Source organism: Notolabrus celidotus, chromosome 6 (assembly GCF_009762535.1).
Source record: "Notolabrus celidotus isolate fNotCel1 chromosome 6, fNotCel1.pri, whole genome shotgun sequence".
Taxonomy (NCBI): Eukaryota; Metazoa; Chordata; class Actinopteri; order Labriformes; family Labridae; genus Notolabrus; species Notolabrus celidotus.
Genome location: NC_048277.1, coordinates 34,130,405 through 34,148,954, shown reverse-complemented (window position 1 = coordinate 34,148,954; position 18,550 = coordinate 34,130,405). Strand labels below are relative to the sequence as shown.

Here is an 18,550-nt window from a genome sequence, read left to right as displayed (position 1 = left end):
TGTTAGAACTACAAAGGTAGTTGAGCTGTTTGATTGATCTTTGGATGGATTTGAGTTTGCTCCTTCATGGAAGAGGTTTCCATACTCTGTAGTGAAATGAATCAGCTGGCTTTGCATCCTAAATATTGTGAAAACCTTACAAAGTGCGACCCAGCCTGCGTCATTGTAGGTGAGAAAAGAGGGCGAGAAAGCCAAAGAGACCTTCTTAAAAAAACACCCCCAAGTTACTGAGATGCTGATTTGGACTGGATTTAAATTATCAAAGAACCTGAAATAAGAAAGTTAATTTGGCCTGGAATTTTACTTTGCAAAATTTCAGACATAGATAGTTTGCACAGGATTAGAACACAGACATCCTCTGCAATTATTATGAATGATTTAAAGTCCACAGGTGTTAATCCTGTGCAAATAGAGCCGATGTACTCATACAAAAAAAGGCTTTCCCTTTTTAATAGCTCAGTGGACTGTTAAAGAGAGAGGTTTAAAGACCTCAGAGAAACTGAAACCACACTTTTGTTTGGATTTGTTCTGAATGTAAAGTCAGATTTAAAGTCAGGCTCATTATGTTTCACTGAAGTTCATTTAGAAAACACCCATTAACCAAATCCTTCAGTCACCTTATATATAAATCACATCCTCACAAGTGCAACAACAAATCTGACTAAAGCATAAAAAGCCAGAGATTGACTCAAACACTACCAGACAAAGAAGAGATAACAGATCTGACATGCTGCATGTCATCGTACTGAAAACTGATACCTGTGCAGTAATTACAAACCCTCATCTTTTTCTTGTCTCTTTATTTGCAGACACATTGCCGTGCTATGAATGATGCATCCTTTTCAGGAGTGGAAACACTCAGTCAAACACACAAACACACACACACACACGTTAAACCTGATACGAGGGATGTTTAATTAAACTCGGATCATCGAGCACGACAAATAAACTCTGACTGTTAACTGTGTTTGTGTCACCGCTAAAACCAGGGCTGGAAACATGATGTCAAGTGTCTCAGAATAGAGATAGAGCCTGGAGCTTAATACAGGTCCTTTATAACGGTCACAGAAGGTGGTGCTGATGCTGCGGGGCATTAAAACGTGAACATGTGCACGCATGTTGTGCAGCTTCAAGCCCAAACCAGACTGGCGAGTGCAATAGAGCTGAATATGCACCTGCAAAATATACATTTTAACAGATTCAGCATGTTTTCTTTCAAAACGATGACTACAGACCTCTCCGCCAGACATAAAGAAACATTCAATCATCTTAAAGGTGAAGGTAAAGGAGAGAACTTTTGAGATATTTGATGATATATATGAAATGTCCCGTTTAAGTCCTCAATGTGCAGAGTCTAGACTGCCGTGTCATTCAACCATGTGCTGTTGACACAGGAGTCCCATCTCTGTGTCAACCACCAGCCAGCAACACAAAAGCTAACCCTCGAAATGTGGAGAGGGATAGTGTGTGTGCATGTGTGTTTATGTGTGTGTGTGTATGTGCGCACACTTGCACGGGTGAGGGACACATCAACCAGCCGCCATCTGCAGCTTTCAAGGCAGTCAGATAGCAGATAATGGGTTAGACAAACAGCAGCGGAGGTCGAGTGGAAGTCAGACGGGCTCCGTGGTTAACCATTTGCTTCTCTGTCAGAAAAAATGCGATGCCGGTTTTTTGGACATTATTTCACAGCTGGTGGCCAATCAACACTTTTACAAAGACGACGCCCACGACGAGCGTTTACACCTGCAGCACATCTCCACTTCCACACAGCTCATGAATATGCTGATTTACAGCTGCTGCACCGTGCCAGCAGGTGTTCACGGTTCATTTGCATACCGTGCCTTCAGCAGCAGTTTATTCAACGCCTGCATTTTAGGTGCAAGATGGTCTGACGGAGGAATATTTGTGACAACCTCTGTGTGAAAACTGAAATAACTGTGTGAGGAAGCTTTTGTATCAACTGGCTGCCTGCAGACTGATTATCTTTGGTAGTATGTGATCAAAATATGTTGTATTAGTGTGTAAATCGTACTCCATTCCAACTTTTAGACTTCTTTAAAAAAAGGTGGCGCTTTTAAAGTTGTGGATGGACTTTACAGAGGTTTTTAATTTCAATGTAAGATGGTTACTTCCTTTTACAAACATTCACCCTAGCAGTTTTTCACACCACATGGGTTTTTATTTCCATCTATTTTTTTCTTGGCACTTTCTTTTAAATTTAAAATATTTTAATGTGTTTTTCAGCAATGATGCTTTGTCTCTATCCCCAATTTATCCAGTAATTCTTAAATTAATCAGTTTATTTCTGTATCACAAATTACTAATAAACGTTGAGTAAATTACATAAATCTACCCCAAATCTGGCTTCAAAAATAACAAAAACAAGTGACTAACTATCACAATGGAGGCCCAATCTTCTATTTGATGATCATCTTCATCATTAACATCTTCATCCTTGCTCGCCGGCACCAGAAGTACAAGTCGGTGAAGCTAATAAGTTCTATTCTTTATCATTTTAGGCCTGAAATGTCCATCATATGTTGTGTCTATGCTGTAGACACTTCTGCATGTAAGCCCATGCAGAAGTGCTAAAACTGCAGTTCATCAAGCGTCCACTTGAGGCTGGCTTCAGAAACACTGGAAACCACATACACACCCATTCAAAGAAGACTATCTTGAAATAAACACGTTTACAGCCTGGTTCCAAGGGTTTAGGTCTGAATAGCTCTTTTCTCTATCGGCACACACTGTATGGGGGTAGATTTGTTTATAACTTGTTATATTTGAAGATATTAAACTTACAAGTTGTGCCCAAATAAGGGCATGGCTGACTTGATTGACAGGCAGGCACCCTGTAGCTGTTACCGAAAAGGCTAAAGGTCCGCCTCTTTACCTCGCACTAGCTCGAACAAGTTAGGTTGAGTTCAGCATCTCCAATATGGCCGAGGACTGGCTCCAAAACGGCGCTTCAGGAACAGATGGGTGACATCACAGATACTACGTCCATTTATTATATTGTCTGTGGTCTATCCAAGAAAACCAGAAACCAAGTTTTGTCAAAATAACAAAAATAACAAAAAATAAATCATCTTTCTTTTTTTTTTTTTTTAAGGCTTTATTTTTGCCTTTATTGACAGGACAGCTGAAGAGAGAAAGGAAATGTGGGGAGTGGAGAGTGGGGGAAGACATGCAGTGAATGATCAACCAAGCTAATAAGTTCTATTCTTTATCATTTTAGGCCTGAAATGTCCATCATATGTTGTGTCTATGCTGTAGCGCACTGGTTCCCAAAGTGGAGTCGAGGCACTGATGGGGGGTCGCTAGATCCTATCCAAAAAAGGGGTTCTTTCAAAATCTTTTTTTTTCCTTCTGAATGTCTAAAATTGTATATTGTATCCAATATTATAAAAATACCAATAAAGATATTGGTTAAAATGAATGCAAACTTTTATTCTGCTTTCAACCTGTTTGAATTAACTATGAAATAAATTGATGGTGTTTTGGCTTTCAGTTTCTTATGCCTGTTTTTGGATTGGCCTATTAGTGCTTTCCCATGGCTGTAAATAACATTTAACCAACCTAAGTAACAGTGTGGGTCCTGAGTCTCTGGCTCCATTATTTTGGGGGTCCTGGGCTGAAAAGTTTGGGAACCCCTGCTGCTGTAGCTCTGGTTATTGGCTACTGTTGCAACACTCTAATGCTCTACTACCCGGATGTAAACAAGCACATGACAAGCCTAGAACACCTGACCTCTACTTCCTCCCCCCTCTGTTTTTGGACTTCATTTTTTATTTTTCGCACTTCATGGAAAGCGACTTTGAGTGCTTAGAAAAGCTCTATACAACTCCTATCAATTATGACATGATGGCATCTCTATGCACGGCTTGCTTTTTCAGTATTTTGATTTAGAAAATAGAGATAAAGTTGTGAGTAGGCTGTGTCTGGTTAAGTTGACATATAACCAATACACTGGAGCAATGTGTAAACAGCAGAGGCATGTGGACGTTAACCTTCAAGGAGAACCAAAGCTGGTGTTGCTAGCTCTGCTAAGCCTTCTTTATTTACCTGTAGACTCTGTGCTCCTGTGTTTGTCCCTGTTTAATAAATTGTGCTTAATATTGACTATTTGAGTGTTTTCTTTCCTTTAGGCAAGTCGGTTAGTCTTTTTAATTTGTATTTAAACTAATAGGTAATTAGTTGCTTCGGAGCATCCTTTGTCACTACCCTCTTTCAGATGTTACATGCTTCAATGGGGCCATTCAACCATGAGCTTGAAGACCATATAAAAATGAATCATCCATCATAATAAAACTACATACAGGACCTCATATCACATTTTAATGGACCAACAGACTCAGCCTTTCAGTTTTATGGAGCTCACTTAACACAGATAATAACGTCCCCACTTATTAAGTGCAGAGACGGCCTCCTGTCATAAATAACAAGGTGGCAGCTCACTGTGCAAACAGAGCTATTTGTGACTGTCTGAGGACTATTTCTGACGTTCTGCTGGCAGTTTGATGATGGAAGTTAAGTTACATCCACATCCTATTCATGGGGACCAGTTTCACATTTAGACCTCATCCGTTATAGCCGAGCCCTTAACTGGACAGATCTGCGTAGGGAGGAAATGCTGACAAAATAAACCGGACCAAGGAGGAAGAAGAAAATAACAACATGCAGAAGCTAAAAGATCAACATATTTGCATGGGGTGTGGCAGACATATAAGCGACTCTATAATTACAACCAATTTATTCTGCATGACCAGCTTGTTTCTTAAGTGCTTCACAATGAGGGTAGAGAAAGAGAAGGATATCCACTCCTTGTCCTAAACGTGTCCACATGTGGTGCGTGCGGTGCGGTGCGGCGCGGCTCTCTGCAGCGGTGCGGATGCGTCTGGCAGAAATGTGCTGACTCCTCAGAGGCCGTGATATAGATAACTGAGGTCTTTCAGAAATGCTGCGGCCGGACCAGAGTCTATTTTGGGGGCAAGTTGGGTTTAAGTATAGGCTGTGCTTAGTGTCTTCTTGGAAGGGAAGAGCCTTCTGTCTAGAAAGAGGGTCATGACGGCTGAACACTGGAGAGGTTTCAGGGCTTCACTCAAATTACAGTGTCAGAGGGCGGCCTGTCACCATGACAGAGTCCGTTACTAAAGATAATCTGAATATCTGATAATTAGGACTCTCTTTACTGCACGGAGGAGTCTGTAATCCTGCGACACAGCTTTTCCCAGCTATTACTTTAAGGTTTGATTTATTTTAATTAAAACAAAGAGGCGCTGGTGGCCTAGCAGTCAAAGCGCCCCACATACAGAGGCTACAGTCCTCGTCGCAGCGGTCGCCGGCTCGATTCCCGACTGGTCGACCATTTCCTGCAAGTCTTCCCCCACTCTCTACTCCCCACATTTCCTGTCTCTCTTCAGCTGTCCTATAAAATAAAGGCAAAAAGGCCAAACATGACCTTAAAAATTATCTCTATGATGAGTTGTTTGGTCTTTCCAAAGCGGAAACCTCCGGTCTAAGAATATAAAGCCCATGCAGAAGTGCTAAAAACTGCAGTTCATCAAGCGTCCACTTGAGGCTGGCTTCAGAAACACTGGAAACCACATACACACCCATTCAAAGAAGACTATCTTTACAGCAGAAATAAACATGTTTACAGCCTGGTTGAAGAAATGGTTTAGGTCTGAATAGCTCATTTCTCTATCGTCACACACTGTATGAGGGTGATTTGTTTATAACTTGTTATATTTAAAGATATTAAACTTACAAGTTGTGCCCAAATAAGGGCATGGCTGACTTGATTGACAGGCAGGCACCCTGTAGCTGTTACCGAAAAGGCTAAAGGTCCGCCTCTTTACCTCGCACTAGCTCAAACAAAGTTAGGTTGAGTTCAGCATTTCCAATATGGCACCCACCGGCGATAGGCTTCAAAACAGCGCTTCAGAAACAGATGGGTGACGTCACGAAGACTGCGTCCATTTATTATACAGTCTATGGTCTATCCAAGAAAAACAGAAACCAAGTTTTTGGCTTTTTTGCCTTTATTGACAGGACAGCTGAAGAGAGAAAGGAAATGTGGGGAGTGGAGGGTGGGGGAAGACATGCAGTGAATGATCAACCGGTTGGGAGTCGAACCGGCGACCTCTGTCACAAGCACTACAGCCTCTATACGTGATACATGGGGTGCTTAGACTGCTAGGCCACCAGTGCCCCAAGAAATCATCTTTTTAGGTTGGAACCAAGCGGCAACCTCTGCTGTCAAAAAATGAGGCCAAAGTGGAAGTCCAAAAACTGCAGTTCCTCAAGTGTCCACTTGAGGATTGCTGCAAAAACTCAAGAAACCTCATTAGCATGTTGTTTACAACATATTAAGATAAGATAAGAGAGTCTTTTACTCGTCCCACAACAGGGAAATTCAAGTGTCACAGTAGCAGAGTAGACAGTGCAAAAGAAATATATAAAGCAAACAAGAGCCTATAAAGTAACAATTATTAAAAAGTTATTAGCAATTAAAATTAAAATTAAAGAGATAAACTTTAACTTACACACACATATATATATATTATTGGTTATAATGCACATCCTCTCTGCTAAGAATAACTTCATCAATCAGGCACTTCCAGGGGCGCTGGTGGCCTAGCGGTCTAAGTGGCCCACATATAGAGGTTATATGGTTCGACTCCCGGCCGCAACCATTTCCTGCATGTCTTCCCCCACTCTCCACTCCCCATGTTTCCTGTCACTCTTCAGCTTTCCTATCTAATAAAGGGCAAAAGTCCCAAAAGTATATAACTTGAATCAGGCACTTCCAGCCTGAGCTATGAATGCATGTATAGTGACAGTAGGCGGATTCGTGCCTGCTTCAAAATGAGCTGAAAGTCAGGCTGAGTCAGCATTTCCAAAGGCTTGATCACAGGTGCATCAGAGAGAGCATGCACATCCATCAAAACTCGAATGCTTCACTATAAAACAACACAGTCTGGCAGCCTGCGTGGACTCTTTATAGCAGGACCATAAAATAGTAAGTGTGAGTTTATTTTACTCTTTAATGAGCGAGTCTATTCAAAGCAGAGCTCAGTCTTTCTTGTTAGAAACACACACTCCTCCTCCGACTACTGCTGCAGGCAAAGTAGGTGTTATTCATAGCTTCAGAGAGGGTAGCTTGGCCAACACTTTAACACTTTTGCTAACACTAAAAAGACATGTGACATATGTGGTGCAGCGGTACAGCACGGTGCGAGCTCCCCTCAGGCTTCTTCTCTAATAAAAGCTTGAGGATCATAGCATGAGGACCCAGAGCGCCGAGGAAACAACAAAAGGTCAGAGGCAACAATCATCATCGCTGCAGACAAAGAGCAACCCAGACTCCCCAGAGGCAATGTGGAGAATCTAAGCCTCAGACATCCGGTTTTATTGACAGCATAGTCAGGCTATACCTGAAGCAAAGTTCTCCAGCTCTGCTCTACCTCTACAGTTTGTTGTTTTAAATAAAAAGGGTTTACAGGGTCAAACATTCACAGAAAACAACCACTAAAAAAAATTCCTGCATCTCTTTTTGCTTTTTTTAAATTGATTCCTTTCCAACCAAGAAATACAGTTTTCATGTCCTAGAGATGACTACTGATTATGCTTGTAGGCTGCTTTATTAAAAGATAACTGATACTTAAAATAAGAAGAACTGAGGCTCCTCAAATTTACTTCTTTATTCATCAAAGTGAATATTTACCAGGCGTGCAAAATTCTAAACAATTCAGTGACACAACAGACAACAAGTGTTAGATATTTGAATCTAGTAGTCTTGACATAGTCCTAAAAACATAACTATATGTCAGTTGAATCAGGCTTTTAAAGGCTTGTGTTGAAGAATGTTTGTGAAGAGCTCTGTTAATGAGATGCATTTGGAGTCGTTCTGCTTTGAAATGCACAATCAGGGCCTTGGCAAAGTGAGGAGTAGAACATTTATAATATGCATTGTCCCATATCACAATACAAGCACTATGTTGTGTGCATAGTGAGCAAAGAATACAAACAGTGGATGTATCACGGTCTCAGCAGATGCGTGTCTAACATGAGTCTGGTCCTGCTCGAGGTTTCTGCCTGTTAAAGGAAGTTTTTACGGACTTGCCAGACTCCAGTGGCAACATCTACTACTATCCGTCTCACCAATATCATCTCTTACTCTCCTCTATCCCTCTCTCCAACCCCAACACGGTCTCAGCAGATGTGTGTCTAACATGAGTCTGGTCCTGCTGGAGGTTTCTGCCTGTTAAAGGAAGTTTGTCCTTGCCACTGTAACTTGCTAAATGCTGCAAAGTGCTCTGCTCATGGTGGATTAAGATGAGATCAAACTGAGTCCTGTCTGTAAGAGGGGACTGGATCTGATCTTGTCTTGATGTTGGGTCTTTGTTGTTAATAGAACATAGAGTACAGTCTAGACTTGCTCTGTTTGGAAAGAGTCTTCAGATAACACTTGTTGTGATTTGGGGCTATACAAACAAAGATTGGTTGATTGGTCAAGGGTAGCATCTTCAATGATTTAGGTGAGTAAACATGCAGAATGTTGTCATGCATGTGTAACCTGGGGGAATCTTTCTTTATCCACTGTAGTTTAATGCTGAAGATCATTTTTCTGGTCACTTCACAGCTCATAACTTTGTGTTTGTTGCCCTTTCTCTGTCTGTCAGTAGGACAACAAGGCACCGCTGGCCTTGTTGTCCTGAAACTTGGTGTAAGGCTTGAGCGTGGGCCAAAAAAACACATCACATTTTGGTCCAGATCCAACAAACAAACAAGGTCTTGGCTGAGGTCTGGGCGCTGTCTCAAATGAGCCAGTTCAGTGCAAGAAAAGTTCACAAATTCATAGATCCCTGAGGCATGAGGTGACGTCTTCAGATGGTTTGTTTTGTCTCAGCTACACCGCAAAACTTGCCGCTACAGAAGACAGAAAGGCAGAAAATTCTCCCATTTATTAACATATATTTATTTTGTACCCAACTTTAACATATTTACCTTTAAAATCTGTGTTTATACTTTGTTAAATAGCGTTTCTTTATCCAGAAAATCTGAAGAACCTTGAGTTGGATGTAGTGACACATGGGGATGTGTGTCTCATACCAACAGCAGGTGTTTAAAACAAGTATTCATCTCAAAGTGTTACAGAACACACAGGTACGAGTATTAAACTACATAATGGATGCAACAATGAGAGGAAATGGAGACCCCCACACACTCTTACCCGCAGATTCACAGGACCATGGGTCAGTGGCTGCTCCTGACAGACAGACTTGGCTCAGTGGATGTGAACAAAGCTTGAGGTCTAGAGAGGCTTTAGACCCGTCGGGCTTTTGTGTTTGCACAGTGATGCCATGGGTAACCAACGTCACTCATCTGAGCTCCCATGGTCCTCTGCCAGTCCTCCACTGGGACGCCTACATTCAGAGATCTCTCTGCCTGGAGAAGTATCCTGCTACAGCTTGTAAAAATAAAACAACCATGTTGTAGTTTTTGGATGCGAGTACTGACAAAAACAGGTACTGATGTTTTGACAGAAAGAACCTTTTAATTCAGATTTTTTCTGTCCCATAATCCCTGAATTCATTAGAACTGTTTGTTGTGTTACTGACTGTGTTTTGACTTGACCTTTAGCTTTGTTTGCAAAAGACTTAATCTATCTCAAACGATGCATTTGCAAATTCTGTATACCAAAGCCCAGCAAAGCAGAAAACAGTCTGTGCCATAATATACAACTAGTTAGAAAGTTAAGGAAATACATTAGTTCTTTAACTTTGATTTAAAGTGCTACATGACACTTTTCATTTTCAGGAAAAACTTCTCTTGAACAGGCAGAAACCTGGAACAAAACCAAACTAATTTGAGGATAGCCATCTGTCACAACTGGCCTGTTACCGGCCAGAAACTAGGGATGTTCCAAAGCGACTTATTCCAGTAGCTTAAAGAGAAATTACGACTTGCCGCCGCTTGGCTAAAGGTAAGAAAAGTCTGTAGGTCAACAATATGAAATGGTTTACTGAGTGTGGCTTAAGTTAGCAGAGCTAGCACCACCAGCCTTTAGACCTCCTTGAGGGTTAACGTCCACATGCCTGAGTCCAGTTGACTGCCAGTTTAACCAAACACAGCCTAAACACAACTTAACAACATGCTACATGATGTTATCCGTCATCTATGATTGTTTACATCCGGGTAGTAGAGCATCAAAGCATTAAGGTAGTAGCAATAGCTGGAGCTACAACCTTGGCTAGTAACGGTTGGTTGAACTACAGCTTAGACACAACATATGACAGGCCTTTATTAATGATGATATCAAAAGTTTGATTAGGGGCACAGACCTAGCCTAATGGTTATGTTGCGTTCCCATGTAGCGGGTGGCCCGGGTTCAAATCCAGCCTGCAGTCTCTTTCCTGCATGTCATTCCCCCACTCTCTCCCAATTTCCTACACTACCCACTGTCCTCTCCTCTATAAAATAAAGGTGTAAAAGCCCCAAAATATAACTATAAAAGTTTGTCTAGTCAGTTTGACTTCTAATTCTGGTGTTGACTTGTGAGGGTGACAACATTTCATTGTTTGGTTGACCAAAACACTGTGCCACTTTTTGACCTAAAGGAAAACTTCTATCAGACAGGTAGAAACCTTCAACAGGACCTGAATACTTGATGGAAAGTCATCTGCCTTGACCACTAGAGGCTAGAAACCACAACAAATCATCATGTGTATGATCACTTTGAAGATAATAGTCCAAGTGTAAGGCCAAAAGGTAAATTCTCTGATATTTTTAACAAGTTGGTAGCATCACTGGATTATTATGCAACTCAAGGAAGATTCAAACCATGCATAGCTTGGCTTCAAGATTCATATTTTAGCTGACTAGATAACAGGACATAAGGATCCCATAGTTTATCATACTTTCACTCTTCTTACCTTTATTCTAATCGTCCTCTTAGGTACTAATGTTTCTGTCCAGTTGATTAAAGTCACTTGGTACTCAGCTCTTTCCCCTGTTAGTAGTTCATCCCACCATGCAGACGCTTCTGGTAGTTTTTCTGTCATTTGCAAGTAAACTGGAGCGACGAGGAGTCACCTTCACATAGCTTAGAGTTAATGGAGAGCATGAAGTGTTTCCCCCTCTGGTGTGGGCGGGACATCATTTCCCTGAATGGAATCTCCTTGGGTTAAAGTGAGGATAAGTAATTAAACATGAAACTGGGGTGCATTTTTTACCTTTAAGACATACAGAAGAGCTAGCTTGGACTGTGTGAGTAACAACATACTTATTTAAGTGACATTTGGGAGTCCTCCTCTTCTTTTCCCATGAGTTTTCATTCTGCACCTCATGTATCTTCTCCGCTGGGAGGCCCCTCTCCTCTGTTTGCACTGTAAACCCCCCACAGCCATTGTCAGCTGCTGTCTCTTGTCATGTGAGTTAAAGCCGGGCCTGGTCCGGTCATTAAGTAATAGCAGATATCTGCTTAATCGTGCAGCTCCATTTAACAAGCTTCTCCTCACACAGTTAACCCTGCCTCTACAGCTGGCTCATGAGCTTTAACCTGGAGCTTAGACTCAGCCACTTACACCAGTCGCTGCATGCCTCTGTGTCATTACATTAGAGCAGGCCTGTAACGTAAGCCTTAAGAGGTTTAGGGACAGGTTTAATTTCATTACCGTCATTGTTATGCCCTTCAGCTGAGCATCAAAATTCCACGCAGGAGGAAAAACAAAAAGAAACTGACTGATTTCATGATGTAACACGTCTACGTCTTGTTTTGAGAGCTTAATGAGCTTGGCAACAGCCGCTAAACTACAGCACACAAAGTTGTTACGGCAGATATGAACAGAGTCTAAGCCACTCCCTCCTGCTTTGATCGTCTGTCACTGCTCTGACAATAAATGATAGCTGGGTTATGTTTGTTGTAGTGAAGTAATCTTCCCAGCAGGCAGGTTCAACAAGTCCTCCACCTGAGCCCTTCCCCACAATGTACACCGACCACTCAAGACAAACTCCTGTGACGTCTTGCACTGTGCAAACAAGCCGCCTACAGTATATAAACTGTAGTCAGGAAGGTCACATGAGCTGTGTGAGTATTTATCAATGCCGAGCCATTCTGTGCATGAGTAAACAAACACTATGGACGCAAATACATGTAGAAATGTTTTGAGCTGTGTTGTCCTTTGCAGGTATTTGTAAGAACAGCATGGTCTCTGTTGAGAAAAGCTGGGGTCTTAAAAGGATTAAACAACCTCAAGAGGACCCGCTCAGTCTTTAAGCGACCGGTTTCCAGGTAGTATGCAATCCAGGATCAAGCATTATGTCTTACAGACTCTGGAAGTTTGCACTGAAAGAGTGAAAAATCTTATATAATACAAAAGTTAAGGGTCGCTTTGGAAATTTGGAACATTTGTTGTAGTTGTTTATACGTAGGCAGTTCTTAGTTATGCTGCTATAGGCTTAGACTGCCGGGGAACTGACACACTGGGGTCCTGTCCCTCTCTCTCCTCTCTCTGCCTGTTACTTACTTTAACTCTCCCTGTACAATTAAAGTTACTAACCATAGACCTTCTGAAGTCCCTGAACTCCCTTGTCTTGTAGGTTCCTGCTGCTGTGGATGTGCCAGACTCCAGTGGCAACAACTACAAATAACCGTCTCACCACTATCATCTCTCTCTCTTCATCTCCTCTATCCCTCTTTCCAACCCCAACTCGGTCTCAGCAGATGTGTGTCTAACATGAGTCTGGTCCTGCTGGAGGTTTCTGCCTGTTAAAGGAAGTTTGTCCTTGCCACTGTAACTTGCAAAGTGCAGCATTGATCCTACATATGTTAAGTTTTTACTTAGGGCTGGCTAATGGTTTGGACTAGTTCTTAGTTATGCTGCTATATGCTTAGACTGCAGGGGGAACTGACTAACTGGGGTCCTATCCCTCTCTCTCCTCTGCTTGCCACTTACTATAACTCTTCCTGTCCCATTAAAGTTACTAACCATAGACCTTTCTGGAGTCTCTGAGCTCCCTTGTCTCATAGGTTCCTCTGAGTCACTGCCTTAGACGGCAAGCGGCTACAACTACAACTATCCGTCTCACCACTATCATCTCTCTCTCTCTCTCTCTTCATCTCCCTCTATCCCTCTCTCCAACTCGGTCTCAGCAGATGTGTGTCTAACATGAGTCTGGTCCTGCTGGAGGTTTCTGCCTGTTAAAGGAAGTTTGTCCTTGCCACTGTAACTTGCTAAATGCTGCAAAGTGCTCTGCTCATGGTGGATTAAGATGAGATCAGACTGAGTCCTGTCTGTTGAGTCTTCAGATAACAATTGTTGTGATTTGGCCCTTATATGACATTGTTATGGTTTTGGATCTAAACTAAATTGTAATGTTTTAAATGCATACTCTTGTGGACTTGAACTCAAAGTTATATAGTTCAAAGCCTGCTGTAGATTTGGGTTTCCAGGGACCTTCAACCAAACACTTCAAAACTCTTGAGATAACCAAAACTTGAGGCCCTGCTTCAGCTCAGTAGTTAAGCTTAGCCCTTGAAGCAGGCAGCCTTGGTTCAAATCCAACCTATGGTCCTTTGCTGCATTTCTATCCTCACTTTCTCGTCTCAGTTCCCTGCACTATCCAATGTCCTATCCTCTAAATAAAGCCTGAAAGTGAATCTTTTAAAGATAACTAAAGCTTTTCCAATTACTACATTTCAGGGTACAGTTCACGCACAGCTCCTCCTGCTCAGTGTATAGCAGGCATGCCCAAATATAACAGAGCTACAGCTGAGTTTATTTGGATTTGAAGCAGCTGAGAGAATGAACGGTCACACCCAATTTGAAGCGGTGGAGCACGTGCACGGTGAGACTTGTCAACAACAGTCTTGACAAGCTATTTTGCCAGTTGGTAGCAGTTACAACATGCCACAAGAGCTTAGCGTCAAAGAGGAGGGGGGGGGGGGAGCAAAGTGTGAACGCCATGCTGCTAATTACAGCGCTACTTTAACAGGTAGCATTATTATATCCTATAAACCACAAAATGTAGATTATTAGAGGAGTTTAAAGACAGAAATAGTCTGAAGGGGTTTAACTGAGACATATTTACTTCCTTGGGTGTGTGCCAGAAAGGAAACTGCTTTAGCATATGACAGAGGGAAACTTAGCATGCTGTATTTAGGGATCTCTTATTTTAGTTCCTGGAACCAGAACCCAAAAGAGCCACCTCTTACAGTATGGATGGTGTCCAAACTCTCTCACCGCAAGATTGCAATCACTTTGGATGGATTCTTTTAAAAAATGCAAGTCATTCTTTTAAAAAGTGCAAGTCATTTTAGGTCAATTTTGACCAATTTAGACTTCCTGTTTCAGAATCAGGTTTGGAAACTGGTTTTAATACCAGTTATGGTTCTCATGTGAGTAATGAAATGTTTGACACTTCATTTGGACTGATGTTATGTCAGTTTTGAAGCTTTTGATTGTCATTTTGTGGAATCATGAAGCTATATTTTGTTCTCAGATGCAACAACAACAGATTAGAGCCTCACACTGTGCAAACTAGAAACACTAAAACACCTTCGCTTTCACAGGAGAGTTAGTCTTCAGTTCATTGCATCACATTTCACTGATACAGGCATTATTATTTTATATTCATAAAGTGCTACCACCATGAGGTTTCCGGTCCGTCACAGTGCCAGATCTGATAGATTTCTATTCTAGTCAATGCGTTAACTTCCTCTGGATCCGCTCCATTGCGTTCCAGCTGTGTCTCTGATCTGGCAGGTCAGAGCCCTCCGGATCAGATACGCAAGACTTCTATTTTTTGACGGATGCAGGAGCACGACGCATCAATCTCAACAGAGCAGATGGAGCGGGACAGGAAGTCAGGCACCAAAACAAAATGAAAACATCCGGTTAATTGTCAGAATAAAACACTCTGTGTTATCACCAGATCGTATTTCACTTAACTACAACAACAAACCAAAGTCATGATGAGTGGAGCCAGACCTGGAGTCAACAGGTCAGAGGTTTTCAGAGGACCAGAAAGACAACATGGAGGAGGAGAGGAGGAGGAGAATCCTTGATAACTACAGCAGGAAAACCTTGGTCACATGACTCCAACCTAGGACTTCTGGTGGAAGTCCTGGGTTAATGCTGGTTGACTCTACATTTTTGGAGTCACCTGACTGATCCCAGGCTTCCTGTCACTCCTAAATCCTGATGCTCTCATAAACTGATCACACTGGAAATAAATGTCATTGATTTGTGATTTGAAGATCACCACTGATAGCTAACAATGTGACATTTACTGACCCAGTTGGAGTGATACTAGTGCTTTACCAATGTCTCTTTACCAATGAATGTTCCCTCTATAACTGTGACATTTTGAAAACATATGACCTCTAAAGTAGGGATTACAGATATGATTTTTCTTTCATCCAATGCAGTAACCCTCTCATGAGGATTTTTTGTCTTTGTGTTATAAAAGAAGTCCAGTACCTAAGCCACACAGTCAACGCTTAAAGAGTCTATTGCAAAACATGTGCTGTACATTTCCATCAAGCAATACAAACATATATATAGATACACCTCTTCTTTTCTCTGCATGTTTACATTAAGTGAGAGTATGCTTCTTGTTCCTTTGTATGCAAGCATCTTTTTCAGCACTATGACATTTAAAGGGCAGATACAACGCCCAATATATGTTGTGCATCCCTAATCTCTTCACAAAAGCCATTATTCTTAGATGTTTTGACATTCTTTGCAAACATATATCCTTATTTTAGCATTTAACATCTTCCAGATAAACCACTTCAGTTGGATGGCATCACATCCTCACATTCTCTCCTTTTGCAAGGCAGTGCATCTCAAAATAAAACCAGAAAATCAAAGCCCACACAAGTCAGCTGAATCACTAATAAGTCATCTGCATCACTGAGTAGTTGTTGGCAAACAGAGGGCTGAAATAAATCACACACAGCTCTCCTTGGGTCAAGAGCAAGGTAAAGTACAAACTGTTCCATGTTTGTGTGTTGTGTTTTTGAACAGGGGTGTGTAGAAAGTACAAGATGCACCAAGAAACAAACCTGGAAACATGTATACCAACATAAATGAGGACAGATAAAATATAGTTTGCAGTCCTAATCTCTGACCCTGACCTCAGATATCAAAACCTTTCGTTTGCTAGTGATTGTATACGTTTTAAAACATTGCATCCACCATGCTTGGATGTAAATATCTCAGGGTAAAAAGAAAAGGTTGAAAAACAAAAGCCTGAATCAGTAATCTGCATTTTTTTAAAGAGCATCAAATGTGGATTTTGGGAAATGGAATCAGGAAGCTCTGGACAAAAACACATTCCACACACACAGAGACACAAAATGATGCTGCAGGGCACAAATCAGCAAACACACGCATGGAAAAGATGATAAATATGTCAATACAGCCATTATCCATGACTTCATAACCATTAGAGGGTCTCTGAAATGAGGTACTGGTCTCCCATTATGCCACTGTCACTGTGCCACCTCACCAGCTGGGTGGGAGCGGCCTACTTCAACACAATAGCACCTCCAATGTGAGCACTGTGCAGGATAAGTGAGGCTGATTCTCTTTTCTCTGCTGCAGAAACATACAGGACTGAGTGGAGCTGTGAACAAAGATCAGACCTGTCAGTGGAAGAGAAGAAGCTGCTGCTGCTCTTTGCTTAAAACCTGGCTGTCAGTGAAGCTCCTCTTTCATTGATTAAGTGTCTATCTACAGGAGGCTTTGAGGAGAGGAGAGGCTTCCAAAGGCACACTAGCTGATTGTTTCTGAAGCACCCCCCCTTCCTTTCTTTCTTTCTTTCTTTCTTCCTCTGGTACAAAAGATGATATCATCCTCCCTGGCTCATGCACAGCTGAAGATAACCCATGCATGCACTTGTGAAAAGGGGTGTGATGCTTTCTGGTGCTGTGCTGAAGCAGAAAAAAAGCACAGAGCATCACTCTCTCTCTGTCAAAGTGCAAATCCCAGCGGGGTGTCACTCACACAAAGACTGACAATCAGGCGTCAAAAGCAGGGAGCAGCATCCAGGAGGATCCCGCATGAAATCAACCAGGCAGAGGGTTTTCTATCTGACATGAATCAGCTGAATCAGATGCTGCTGTTGATCTGCAGGTGTTCTCTAGGCCCGCGGCGCAGACTGACAGGTGGCACCGGGCAATTAAGACACAAGCTACGCATTTTGCAAAAACTGGATACATTGTAGTGACTTACCTCAGAGCCACACGGACCGTGCTTTCATCCTGACCCGTCGTCATGATTCCTTTAGTTTGTAGTCTCAATAGAAAAAAGCAACAAAATAAAATCTGCTGAGTGTGTTCGTCCTGGAGAGAGAACAGCAGAAAAGTGCGCACAGTCTCCTCAGGCAGCAAGGGAGCTGCTCACCTCGACTTCAGCGTCGCCATTTCCAAACAAACATCAAAGATTATCTGAGCGGTGTGTGAACCATATGAACCATATGAACCATGATCACAGCGTGGAGGTGAGGCGGTGCCGTCCGCATGTCGCGTCTACGTGCGCCGCATCTCTGCGCAGTACGGCCCGGATGCTTCAGCCTTCAGCGCCGCTGGCTCGAGCCCACATGCAGACTCACTACCAGTGCTGCTGCTGCTGCTGGTGATAGGTGAGACATTGCCGCGCGCGTGCACACCACACACACATACTGATATAAAAAAGAAAAAGTACGCACACGCGCCGCCGTGGCTTTTTACGCACCGGGGTGGGAGCCGCAATGCGTCAGCAAGCCACGCCCCTCGCTGGTGGAACTTGTCTACGAGGTGACGTCATGAAGGAGTGCACATTAATATGTTAAAGTCAGAAGCCACTTTATTTGTTTAAAAAAATTAAGATTTAATTGACAGAATACAAACTTTTAGTATATTTTAAGGAAAATTCATAATTCTATTCTATTTATCGGATAGAAGTGTACATAGTGTTTATTCATCTGTAATAGTTGTCATATTTTATTCTATTTTATTTCATTTTATTCTATTCTATTCCATTTTACCTTTATCATTGTTATTATATTTTTTAACTATGTTAGTACATTGTTGTATTCCCCTGTCCCGTGTTGTAAGCTGCTGTAACAAAAGAATTTCCCCCAATGGGGGACCAATAAAGTATATCTTATCTTATCTTATCTTAATAAAAAAAAAACTCTAATTAAAGTTAAACATTTCCTCCTTATGTGGAGATTTTATCCTCTAATAAGAAAGAAAGTTGTATTTACAGATGTAAATTAGCTGCTAGCTAACTCTGGTACAACTAAATGGCTGTACACTGTCCCTGTTGAAATAAATAAATAAATAAATAAATAAAAGACTTGGTAGCAGGTCTTTTCTTTATTTCATGTATCCGTTTGATATCCTTTGTTATGGATTTGATGTTTTTTGTATAATTTAGCCTACTGATATTTGTAGTAATTCAGTATTCTTACAGATCTTCAAATAAAGCCTTGATACAAAACCACTTAGTGATGAGTGAGCACGCTTTTCTGTCCTGCCTTTAACAAGTAG

At 41.8% G+C, this 18,550-nt stretch overlaps 1 protein-coding gene across 5 annotated transcripts in view; it reads right to left on the bottom strand.

Annotated features, from left to right (window-relative positions):
* The window catches only part of LOC117814329 (kinesin-like protein KIF21A), a 91,961-nt gene extending 74,258 nt beyond the window's left edge, over positions 1-17,703 (bottom strand). For 4 of the 5 annotated variants that reach the window (XM_034685597.1, XM_034685599.1, XM_034685600.1 and 1 more), the window contains exon 1: positions 17,250-17,703. In XM_034685597.1, coding sequence (XP_034541488.1) covers positions 17,250-17,293 — 44 coding nt within the window. In that variant the 5' untranslated portion in view covers positions 17,294-17,703. The remainder of the gene's footprint in view (positions 1-17,249) is intronic. The other variant, XM_034685601.1, reaches the window with a different exon arrangement.
* Positions 17,704-18,550: the final 847 nt, after the last annotated feature.